The sequence below is a fragment of the Diceros bicornis genome, chromosome 2 (genome assembly GCF_020826845.1).
Source record: "Diceros bicornis minor isolate mBicDic1 chromosome 2, mDicBic1.mat.cur, whole genome shotgun sequence".
NCBI lineage: Eukaryota > Metazoa > Chordata > Mammalia > Perissodactyla > Rhinocerotidae > Diceros > Diceros bicornis.
The window spans coordinates 64,550,953-64,563,593 of NC_080741.1; the positions used below are offsets into that span (position 1 = coordinate 64,550,953).

General features: G+C 41.2%; 1 protein-coding gene across 4 annotated transcripts in view; it reads right to left on the bottom strand.

Moving 5' to 3' along the window:
* The window catches only part of MAGI1 (membrane associated guanylate kinase, WW and PDZ domain containing 1), a 630,558-nt gene that overhangs the window by 112,122 nt on the left and 505,795 nt on the right, over positions 1-12,641 (bottom strand). For all 4 annotated transcript variants that reach the window (XM_058562542.1, XM_058562531.1, XM_058562564.1 and 1 more), the window contains exon 3: positions 12,162-12,281. In XM_058562542.1, the coding sequence (XP_058418525.1) occupies positions 12,162-12,281 (120 nt within the window). The remainder of the gene's footprint in view (positions 1-12,161; positions 12,282-12,641) is intronic.

The following is a 12,641-nucleotide window of genomic DNA, read 5'->3' on the forward strand; positions in this document are numbered from 1 at the left end:
TTGAGAGTGGTGTAACAGTGTGTGTCATCAGGGAACTCTGAACACACAAATTAAGAAGGGCAGCAGGCTAAACGGCACCGTGTTTGAATGTGAAGGACGCTAGAGAGAAAACCAGAAAAGCACATTCTGGTGGCCGGTACTCAATTCCATCATTATAGTTCTTTCACAGAAGGTGATGTACCAATCTCTTCAAAAAACTTCTTTCAGGTTTCCAACTTAAAGGTACAAGAATTGAGCAGAACCAGCTAGAAAAAACCATACCGTGTGTGTTTATAGTGGCTAATTTATGTGCAAAGTAGAATTAGTACACATATGAACCAAGACTCATCTAGCCTTTCCACAAAGGTTACATTCAAGAATGTCCATGCCTTCACTGAAGTTGAGGCCACACTACCTACTGACTTTTTCATTAACTGAAGACTATTAGCGAGGTTTAGGACTGTAAAACAGCTAACTATTTAAAAAATAATCTTCACACTGAACAAAAAATAGAAACAAAGCTCTACTGAATTTAATTTTAATTCCTTCTGATCACTATTAATTCAAAACATCATGTATATTTTTGAGTTAGAGGTTAAACTAAGACCAATGTCTACTGTGGGAGATCAAAATTTGGCCACCCTGAAATATATCTCTTTACCTTGATTGTTTTCTCTGAAGGACATCTGACCTCCCCCACTAACTGCCTAAAGAATTTGACATGGTGGCTCCTTCCTGGAACAGATCTTCCATCTGATGGCTGTAATATAATGTAAAATAGATGTTACAATAGGAAAGGCACCAACAAGCCCATCTTATCAGAAATTCTGTCTCTCTGGCCATATTCTTTGGATGGCCCTGCAAGGAGTTGCCAGACAGACATTTACATTTATAAGGGAAATCTCCATTTGTAAAGGTATCTCCCTCTCTGTTTGGAGAAGAGAGGGGGATGAGCTCATTTCTAGTGACTTATCAATGTGGAAGGTGATGACTTAAATCTGCATAATAACCTTACTCTTGTTTACTGTGCTTTAGTGGTAATCTCCTGTAACTGACTCCCCCCCCCAACATCCTCCTTTGTCATTAGCTGAACATGGTATTTAAGACGAGAATTTCTGCTATTGTGTTGAGAAACGCAGTGTCCCTGCTTTCTGCCATGTATACATGTTATTAAACTTGGTATTATTTTCTCCTGCTAACCTGTCTTGTTGATTATTTGGCCAGCCAGAAGAACCTTAAGGGAAAGGGCAGAGGGAGATTCTCCCTCTCCCCCGACACTACAAATAAGAATCTTTCACCAAAAGATGTGACTAAAGGATGGGATCCTTTACTCATAATTTTATAATTATAATTTGACAATCACATCACTCATTTTCAGTGAAGTAACATTCATAAAACCATTGTCATTTAAAAATCAATTAAAACTTAGACATCCTCAGTTTACGAAAGAAATAAATGTCTGAAAAATAAAAGTTATATCTAAATTTGACAAATACGTGTGGATTTTCCTCAGTTTTCAAGGTCTTAGTCTTTCTTAAGTTAATAAATGATGAGCAGATTTCTCAATGCAACTACAAATTCCCCTAAAAAACAATCTACTTATTCATAGCTGTTTCCTGGTTCTGGAAATTAGTTTAAGACTGATTAGAGACACATAAAGTACATATTACTAGGTTGAAGCACATGTAATTGCTATTGTAGAAGACAAGCCGTCGAATATCAGCAACTTCACTTGGGTTAATCTAATATAGAGGCATTAGCAGTACTCAGCACACCGTAGTGGTAGACAGCCCAGGTTCAAATCCTAGCTTCACCACTAACTGGCTATGTGACCCTGGGCAAGTCATTTAGCCATTTTTTAAAAAATCTTTGTCCTTTTCTGTGAAATTGGGATTCCATGAGTACCTAGTTTCTACCCAGAGTTATCTGTCATGAGGATAAAATGAAATGGTCCATTTAAAGTCTTTAGCCCACGCTAAAGTCTGCCACCAGAGCAAGGGTTGATAAATGCTACTTAACATTGATAGTGTTTCAATCTTTAAAATGAGGCTCATTACACCTTGTTGGGAGGATTAATGAGACAATGTGTCTGAAGTGCTTGCCAAGTGGTAACCCAGTGCTATTCCTTTAAAGGAACAGCAAGCAAACCTGCCAAAGACCAAATAACCTTGGGCAAGTTTTTTCCACCCAGTCTAATACTTTCTCTGTGAAATGGGAATGGTAGCACCAGCCCTAGCGACCTCACACAATTATAGTGAAGATCAAATTATGTAACTTTCTTGCAAGTACCCTGTAAACTATAAAGTGCTATAAACTACGAGATGGTGTTATTATTCAAATCTCTCCAGCATTTCTTATTTCCCATACTGCCTACACAACCTTCACAGGGAAGCTTCTACTTGGTGGTTTTCTAACTGCAGAGGGTTCAACTTTCCTTTGTAGATATGAGGGGTTTTTTTCACATTTTAAAAAATAATTTGAATGAGTGATCAACATTTAAAAACTGAATGTTTCCGATTAAAATCTGGATATACTGGTGGGGCCGGCCCGGTGGCGCAAGCAGTTAAGTGCGCGCGCTTCACTGCGATGGCCCCGGGGTTCACCGGTTCGGATCCCGGGCGCGCACCAACGCACCGCTTGTCAAGCGATGCTGTGGCAGCGTCCCATACAAAGTGGAGGAAGATGGGCATGGATGTTAGCCCAGGGCCAGTCTTCCTCAGCAAAAAAGAGGAGGATTGGCGTCGGATGTTAGCTCAGGGCTGGTCTTCCTCACAAATAAATAAAAAATAAAATCTGGATATAGTGGGAAGGGCTGCTTGACAAACTGTAAGGTCTGGTTCCATGGATTCCGTCCCTTCTAGGCAATGTTGATGACAAGTATGTGACCAAAGCCCATTCACTCGGAACACGCTCAATGAATTAAGGTTTTCTGCAGAGAAGTTTTTGCTCCTACCCTTGGTCTGCCCCAGCCTTTGTGAGACGAACACCTAGAAGACTGCCCTAAGGTTGTTGCAATGCAAAGTCACGGGCAGATAAAGGGGCATAGACACAGGAGGGATGTAAGAAAACCTAAAACTTCAAAAAATCCTCAATAATTGACAGATTGGTCTTCGTGTGAATTGATTTGGGGTGAATCTGGTTTTGGTCCCTGGGCTTTTGGCTGATGGGCTTATGCAGTGATCCCACCTTGTCTTTCCCATGCAACAGTGGGCAAGATGGGTCCTGCACTCCCTCGTGTGCCAGCTACCACGGATCTCCACTGCCTCTACCCACTCTATTCACTCCCTCACTCTATCTGCCTGGCGCCCCAGGCATCTGAGTGCACGACACTTCCCTTCTGGGAAACTCTCCACCTTATCAACAGTCTCCACTCCGGTCATAATCAGGCCAAGCCTAGCCATGGCAGAAACAACAAACCTTACAGAGAGTACGCAAGAGAGACTCCCTGTGAAGAATATATGGATCACTTAATGCTATTAAATAAAAATCATTTGAAGAATTATAAATGATTAAAAAATTACTTTGCATTATCACTTGGCAGGTCGCATAGTTTCTAGGAGTCACGAACCTGACTGTCTCACGGTACCCATGTTAGGCAACACACACTTCCTGTGGGGGCCGGGCTCCCTCCCAAGCGGGAACGTGTGTATCTCTGCTGCTATTTTCAGAACTGGCTCTTTGATGAAACTCAACAGGGAGGGCAGCTGGGGAGGGAGGGGGGGACAGGGGAAGACGTCAGAGAAAACCACTGCTGGCCTTAATTAACAGGCACAATCTTTGGCCACAACGAAGCCAAAGAAAATATTTTCTGACACGGATTTAAAAATTAAAGGGACTGCAAATCAATTTTTAGAGCTTGATAAAATATTTAGGGAGGACAATAACTCTGAGTTTTAAGCCAGAATGAATCTAATCTCTACAGCCTCTCATTTTGTACAAATTTAGCATTCATTCATTCATTTCCTTTCAGAGAGACTTTTTTATGCCAGGCACTATGCTAGACACTAGAAGTAAAATGCAAAAATGAGACTAAAACATGATCTTCACAAATGCTGTGTATGGTGTACATCTGTTTTCTTAAACTGTGCAAACAATCAAGTTACATTAAATGGAGATTCTGATTCAGTAGGTCAGGGTGGGGCCTGAGACTCTGAATTTCTAACAGGTACTCACGTGACACTGATGTTGGTCCAGGGACCACGCTTTGCGTAGCAAAAGTAAACTAGTTAGAGAAAATCATTCCTCTTTTGTAGATGAGGAACACCAAGGCCTTGAACAACAGAAATGCCTTCCTTAGGGTCACTTGGCTAGTCCAGGGTAAGCAGCACTCAGGCTCTTTGTCCCCCATCCCATGTTTCTTTCACAATTTTATACGGAGGGCAGGGGCAGGGGAGACTCATCTGTCCTCTTCCCACAGGACAAGCTTTTGAAAATAAGCAGAAGAGGAAGGTAGTGACCACCAATGGCTGGGGATCCAGAGCATACATTTTCAATGGGCCAATATCACTCCCAAAGGGATAAAAATAGTTGTTTTTTTGTGTTTTTTTTGGGGGGTAGGCAAAAAACGTTACTCTTTTTATGTGAAGCACAGACGTACATATAGTACCTAAGTACACAGACAACCAGCGTGTCTGTTTTTGCCTTCGCCTCAAGGTTGTGCATGACTGACCCTTGACTATAAGCTCCATGTGGGCAAGGACCACATCTGTTTTTGTGCACCACTGCACCCCCAGGCCTAACATGGTGCCAGGCACATACTGTCACTCAGTAATTCTTTGCAGAATCAGTCAATGAACAAGTAGAGACAGTACACATGAATTCCAGCCTGGGGTCCTCCTCAATACCTATAATGTAGATCCAGTTTTTAATAGCACGACTCACGGCAGTTTCTTTCCAGTCCACCAATTATATTTGAATATATCAGATCCGCATCACTTCCCTTTGCCACTGGCTTGCTCAACCCATGATGGTATCATTCATAAAACTCCCACCACTTTCTTTTTACTATTCTTTTTCCTACCTGCTCCACCCTACAGAACTATGATTTGCATACACAGGACAATAAGCCGATGTCCTGTAATTAGATGTTTGCTTTTGCCAGTGCCATTTGGCTTTGAATGTAAGACCAGAGAGGGCAGCATAAGTCAACAGCTTTGTGACCCTGAGCAAGGTAAGGGACTTTTCTTTCGAGCCTCAGTTCCCATGGTATAAAGATAAGAAGAGTATCCACCTAATGGGGTTTTGTGAAGATTAAATTAGATAACGTACATAAAGTACTCAGCACTGTGCTTGGCACAATGTTCACGTGTAATAAACCCTAGTAGTCTTAAATTGTGCCTGATGTTGTGGGCAGATAAAAGCTCTAAAATGTAGAAGAGGATATTATCAAAATATATATTCAAAGAATAACACTAATAAAAAGTTACCTATATTGTACACCAACCATACATCATATACATTCACTTACTCTCATCTTTATTAACAACTCTACAGAAAAAAAGGCATCAATATTCCCATTTTCAGATGAAGAAACTGAGATTCACACAATGCATAAGTGATGACTGGCATTTAAACACAGATTCATCTGTCCCCAACATCTATGTTCTCAACTCCAGGAAATTTTGGGGATCTCTGAGCAGGGAATTAAGCAAAATTTCCCTGGCCCCAGCCTCCTCATCTTCATATGCAGAGGAACAGCCAATTGCAGCACCGATTCCCTTTGGTTACTTTCATTATCAACAGAGAACATTCCATAGCTGCGTTTGCCAACAGAGCTTATCACAACAGACGGCCTCCAAGGCCTGCCAAAGAAAAGGACTCCAGACGGTCTCATTTTCCTCAATGACAAACAAGAACTCTCTTCACCCCTGCTTTATCTCTGTGTCCCCAAAAAGTATACCCTTGGCAGCTGCTTTTTTTGCAGACCTTCTAGGAAGCAAAACAAGAACATTATTGAATGCTGACATCCCCCTTCCTAATTAACATGCAGAAATATGCAACCCATAACTCCAGTTTGAAATGTCACCCTGGCACGGCACTTCCACGCTTAGGGAAAACCTTTGCAATGCTCCAAGTATATAATTAGTCTCTTCTATCCAGAGGCATTTGTAAAACAGGCATGTTTGGAACCACCCCCACTAAATAGTTCATCCCTTGTAAACTCTCTCCTAGAGAAGGCGCAAGGGCTGGCTGAGGCAGCAACCTATCTTGCTAAGTGAAAATGTCAATAGAAAAAAGAAAAAAGGAAGGCAAGGCAAAAGAGATGGTGCAGCTGATTTATTTCAAACACGCCATCAAATGCTACAATCAGCTCAGTACCACAATTAGGAAGTTGGGCCAAGGAGGAAAGACACGTTTATTCTTGTCTTCTTTGCCTTACCTGGCCTTGATGTTGATTCTGTCTAGTCACAGAATAAGGAATTTGTTCAAGTCGCAAAGCGGAGATCAATTACGAGCTCCACTAATAACTTCTACACCTTGTGAGGGACAATAGGTTCTTTAGATAGCCAGGAAGGGCCTCTACTCTGTTGGAGTATATGCAACTCTCAGGAATACAGCTGGTGGGTGATGGAAAGTTTCGTCATGGAGCCCCTGCCCCCTCCACCAAACCTGGCCTTCTCCAATGTTTCTTATCTCAGCAAATGTAGCAGCTCCTATGCAGTTATGTAAGATGGAAACTAGGAGTCATCCTAGGAGGATTATCATCAGCTGCGTCTGTGCCAGCTCCTCCTTACAATAAATGATTACCAAGTCCAGCTTTTTAATCACATAACCATCTCTAGATTCAGTAGACTCAGCACCACCACCACCAATGTAGTCCAAAGCTAACTCCAACTAGGGTTGCCAGATAAAATGCAAGACTGAGTGTTCTGTATTTTTATTTGCTAAATCGAGCAACCTAACTCCAGCTCAACCATCAGAGCTCACCTAAACTACTACTTCTACGGGGGAAGATTTTCCCAACTCTACAGAGATAAAATCTCCCCGTCCTATGGTCTCTTTTACACATCCTAACATGCGTACTATCGAATATTTATTTCTGTGATTATTTGAATAATGTGTCTTGTGCACTAGACTGTAAGATTCATAAGGATAGCAATCACATCTGGTTTCCTCAGTATTTTATCTTTAATGAATTAACAAATGAATGAACAAACTAGGAACAGAGTCTACAAAAAAAAAGTGCCCATTTCCAGGCAGCAGACACGGGAAATACTGGCATCCCAGTCCTGCATGTGACAAAACCTGGGTGATGGGCATTTGGCCATGTTTTGTCTCCAATTCCTTTTAGTGTCTTAGACCAGTCTCTCTCTGGATCTCAGTTCTGTCTTCTAAATAGATGAATTCCACTACATTTCTACCTTTAAAATCCTACCTGGGATTCTAAACTCCAAACAAATATTGGACCTGAAGGAACGGTCTGAAGGTTATCAGGCCTTGAGGTTTTATTGGTTCGCTCTAGTTGTCTGTCATATCACATGTCACTGAACGTATCCTCAAAAGAAGATCATCACTCCTCTGCAATAACGTCCTCTTTGGAAGGATTCAAAATTATACTTTTTAAAAGAAGCTTCTCTCTTAAAGATGTGCTTAGCTCTCTGAAGTCGGCTAGGTGAGAAGGGAAGAAATATTCTTCTTGAATATTTCCTCATTCTTCCATGCAGAAGCTTTCATTCTAGAACTGCCCTGTAAAATATGGCTGCCACAAGACACATGTGACTATTTAAATTAGCTTAAATTAAATTAAATTTAAAATTCAGTTTCTCAGTCACAATAACCACATGTGGCTAGTGGCTGCCATGATGGACAGTTCAGAACACTGAACATTTCCATCATGAAGAAAGTTCTGTTGGATAGCACTGGTTCTAAAGGAAGCAGGGCATGGTTCCTTGCCCCTCCTTCTCTAGGACCAACGTTCTGACCTTCTCTTGGTTCATCACACTCGCTTCTCTCTGGATTCAGGCCTTGTGGCCGGTGCTGACTTTTAAACTCAAACGCTGTCCCTCAGCCTCTCACTTGAAATTCTCTGAGAAGCTTCAGTTCAAATGTTGCTTCCTTAAGGAGACCTCCTCTGGTGTGAGATGAGATGTTGTGTCCTTGCTATATGCTTCTGGAGCACCCTGTAGCTCCCTTCTCAGAACACTCTTTACTTCTCTTGAAATTGTTTAAATTTAATCTGCCTCCCAAGACTGACAGACTGGTAGAGTGTAGATCCTGGAGCCAGACAGCCTGGGTTGGAATCCCAGCTCTATCTCTGGCTCATCCTGTGAACTTAGAAAAGATAACTGGCATCTCTGGGTCTCCTACTCCTCTTCTGTAAAATGGGGTTAAATTGTACCCACCTCATGGATTGTTGGGTAATTAAGTGAGTTGGTGCATGTAACGCACTTTGAAGAGTACTCAGCACATAGGATACACTAGACAAGTGTTGGCAAAAATAAATCACTAAAGCAGAGCTGCTTTGGTCTTCTGCCCTGGACATCATACCCCATGCCTGCCTCGGGACAACGTCTGACCCAAAGTAAATGCTCAATAAACACTTGTTGAAAGACCGTATTTGCATAGAAGGGCTTGCTTTAAAACTGTACTGCCAGGGGCCGGCACGGTGGCGCAAGCGGTTAAGTGCACGCGCTCTGCTGCGGCGGCCCGGAGTTCGCAGGTTCAGATCCCGGGCGCGCACTGACGCACGGCTTGGCAAGCTGTGCTGTGGCGGTGTCCCATATAAAGTGGAGGAAGATGGGCACGGATGTTAGCCCAGGGCCAGTCTTCCTCAGCAAAAAGAGGAGGATTGGCAGATGTTAGCTCAGGGCCGATCTTGCTCACAAAAAAAAACAAAAAAAACTGCACCGCCAGAAAAGTTGTCTATAAATATATTCAAAACAGTGTAGCAAGACATTAGTACAGGAATGCTCACTGCAGCACTGTTTACAAAACACCAGAAAAGGGGGACAGAGTAGACCCTAAATGTCCACCTGCAGCAGGGACTGATTAAATAAGTTACATACATTCACATAGTGGGACACGGTGCAGCATTCATAATGAGGTGGAACTGTATGGGATAATAATGGAAAGATCTCCAAGATATGTTAAGTGCAAAGAGCAAGAATAGAGTGCAATAAACAAGAATACATATGGATGTGCTGTTTATGTGTAAGTTTTCTGAATCTTTGCACTTGACTCTTTAACAGCAGTTACCTATGGGGAAGCGGGGAAGCAATTTGGATTTAAATAGGTTTAAGTTATTTACTGTAGGAAATATTCCATCATGTACATTTATTATACACCTTTATTTTAAAATGTTTAAACTGTCTTGCTTTAAAGAGTATTTTGCGTGTTGTGGCACACTTTTCCTCTCTGGAACCAGGATAGGCCGAGAGAAAAAAATTTGAGCAGGGAAAAAAGATGGTGAGTACCTGGGAAGTAAATAAAGATATTTTACTGGCAAATCCACTGGTTTACTGATGAATAGAAGGGGGAGGAAATCCACTAGGGTGGCCATTTCAGACCAGTCGTGTGTGTAAATATAAGAGCTAATGCTGATTGAGAGCTTACATGTGTCAGACGCTGTGCTCAGCCCTTTCCAATTATTGTCTCATTTAATCCTACCTATGAAGGAAGCACTATTATTATCCTCATTTTACCAAAGGGAAAATGGAGACACAGCGCATTAAGCAACTTGCCAGAGGGCACAGAGCTCAACAGCAGAGGCGCTGAGACTCAAACTCAGGTGGTGCCACAGCCTGCATGCTGGTTAGTGTCCAGCGCCATCGAGGGGCTGCTCCAGGGGAGGCAAAGACGGAGGAAGCTCTAAAGATCTACCCGACTCTACTCCTGCGACAGTATCTGGCATTTAATAAAAATTCTATTTTGCTTTCAGCTTACAAGAGTCAACATAATACACTCCAGTCGGTTCCAAACAATTATGAGCTGTCTCATATGGTAGGGAAATTGTGCAGCTAAAAGGTCAAAGGCTGAAGAACACTTCAGTCAAATGGCCAAACATGGAATGGATAATCCATGGAATTGTCCAATGGAATGGATTAAGGCCGGGCCCAAGAAAGTTTCAACTCCAAAATAACAGAGCGACATTCACAGACAAGCAGTTTTATAGACGACCATCAGAAATTTTCAGAAAAACTTTTCCCTGTTGCTACCCACCAGGAAGTTAGGTGAAAATACTAATGGGTTATTTCTACAACTTTTTAGTTACATCTAGGATATTCTTCTTGGGGTTTTCAGGAAAGGGTATGAGATCTGAAAGTCAAACTGAGCTGGGTTTTGTTCCTGGCTCTAGCATTCTAGAACCAGCTGTACAAGCTAGATGCTACTTGGCTTCAGCATTCTCATCTAAAAATTGGGTGATAATAGCTACCTCTGTCAGAGCAATAAAATTAAATGTGCAAACAAAACGACTCCACCTATATATCACTTGGAACACAGATCTCAATAAAATGAGTTAATTTTCCTTTTTCCCCAGACAAATTGTTGTCTAAGTCATATGCTTTTCCTTTTCAACCCAATAATCTTTCGCTTTGCACAACCACTCCCACCCTTAACCTTTCCCAAAATGCCAAGGGAGGTTTTTTATATTCTGGGATTCAAGCTCCCCAGATGGGCAGAGTAAGTGATTTCAGACAAGGACAATTTACTTTCTGCTAACCAAAGAGGATTCACCCTTGCTCTATTCTCAGCCACTTACATTTTTAACTAGATTCACATCTACATGTCAACATGTTGAAGAAGCTCCTGGCACATCACTTAGACCCCTCCCTTCCACCACCTCACTCCTAGGCCTTAAGGAATCATTCTTGCTTTGAGCATTCTCAGATCGCCACCCAGCCCACCAACTACCAGTCACATCCCAACACCTCAAGGAAACTAAGACAACTGATAATTAGCAATACTCAATGGAAATATTCTTGAGTTCACAATCAGGAATTTGATTAACATCCAAAACATCTAACCACTGTCTAATATATATTCACAATTTGGAAATGAGCAGTAGGTACAAAAATAATGCTCTTCCCCTTCCCCTTCCAAAGAATATCAAACTAGAGTCAGATACCTAAGATTCCCAACCTTTACTACACTGTTGGCCTCTGCCTGGAACAAGGGCTATTATCACATCAAAGCTATAAAGTCCCTAATAAAATAATAGCCTACTTTGTATTTACCCTTTGTTTTTAAGTCTAATCTTGAAAATGCCCCTGTGATCATACAATAAATCCAAATTTTGAGCTTATAAAGAGATACATATAACATAATAACTTGACCAAGTCAATAATTTGACCTAGTTAATATTATATCACTTCTTTCTCAAATAATAACACTCCAAAGAGCAATCAAGTTATGATACTGTTTTCAGAATATGTAATTTTAATTTTTTCCCTACATTTGGTTTTGACCTTGCAGTCCCATTTGTGAGATCTCATCCTATAGATACATTTTCACCTGTGTGAAATGTCCATGTTACTCAATCCAGTAGTGTTTTGAAACATTAAAAATTGAAAATGACTCGAATGTTTATCCATAGGGAATCAGTTAAATAAATTATGGTATGCCCAGACAAAGAGATTACACAGTCACTTAAACAAGAAAACAAGAAGAGCTCTATTACTGAATTGCAAAGACTTGTAAGACATACTGTTAAATAAAAGAGCAGGGTACCAAACAACATGTATTGTGTACGACCTTTTGTGTAAAACAAGGAAGAAATAAGAAAACACACATGTATATACACATGCATGTGTTTGTATTTACACAAAGAAATTTCAGAGGAGTGAAAATACATTGAAAAACAATTCATGATAATAATAACATTCCAATCCTTCAAGATTAAAACAACACTACCTATAAGATCATATTTTGTGACTGACCATGATTCTTCTTCCTCTTCTAATATCATACACGCCCATATGAAAAAGCAAAACACATACACATATTTAAATTAATAAATTAAAGGATAAAACCTGTGGAGAAAAAAAAAAAAAACCCAAAAACTATTTAAGAGCTCCACAAAGCCTTCTTCTATATATTTCATTATTATTAATCACGTTAGGGTAAACTGCAATCTTCTATAGTTGTTTAGACCTCACCAGTCCACAAAATGATTTTGCCTAGATGGCCCTAGATCCTCCGAAGGGCCCAGAAGAAAGGCATCCTCATTGCTGAGATAAGCTCACCTTCATAGGTGCCGACTTCCAGAAGAGTCCCGCTTTGCTCGAGGTCCAAGAACTCCTTCACAGTCAGAAAGTTATAGTCCACGCCAGGCACTTCTCCTTCTCTCGGAGATCGGGTTGTGCCTGCAGCAGACAAGACACAGGCACAAGAAGCCATCAGTCAACTACAAAGGGAAGCTCCACATCCAGGTGTAATTAAAATAACCTGTTCAGTAAGCTGGAGGACCTTAGGCTGCAGACCTGTCTGCCCAGACATGGACCTGGAACAGGCAACTTATTTCTAAGAGAATAGCCTCCTCACTTCCACCCTCTAGTGCCTGGGACCCTCAAAGAGGAGAAAGAGAAAATAGAGCACAGCTGGGTAACTCGAAGAGAGTTTTAGAATTTTTACAAATGCACTGAATGAAAAAGGTGAACTGGATTTTATACAGACAACATTCACAATCAGCAGCTTTTAGGACTCCAGTAAATACTAAAAAGATA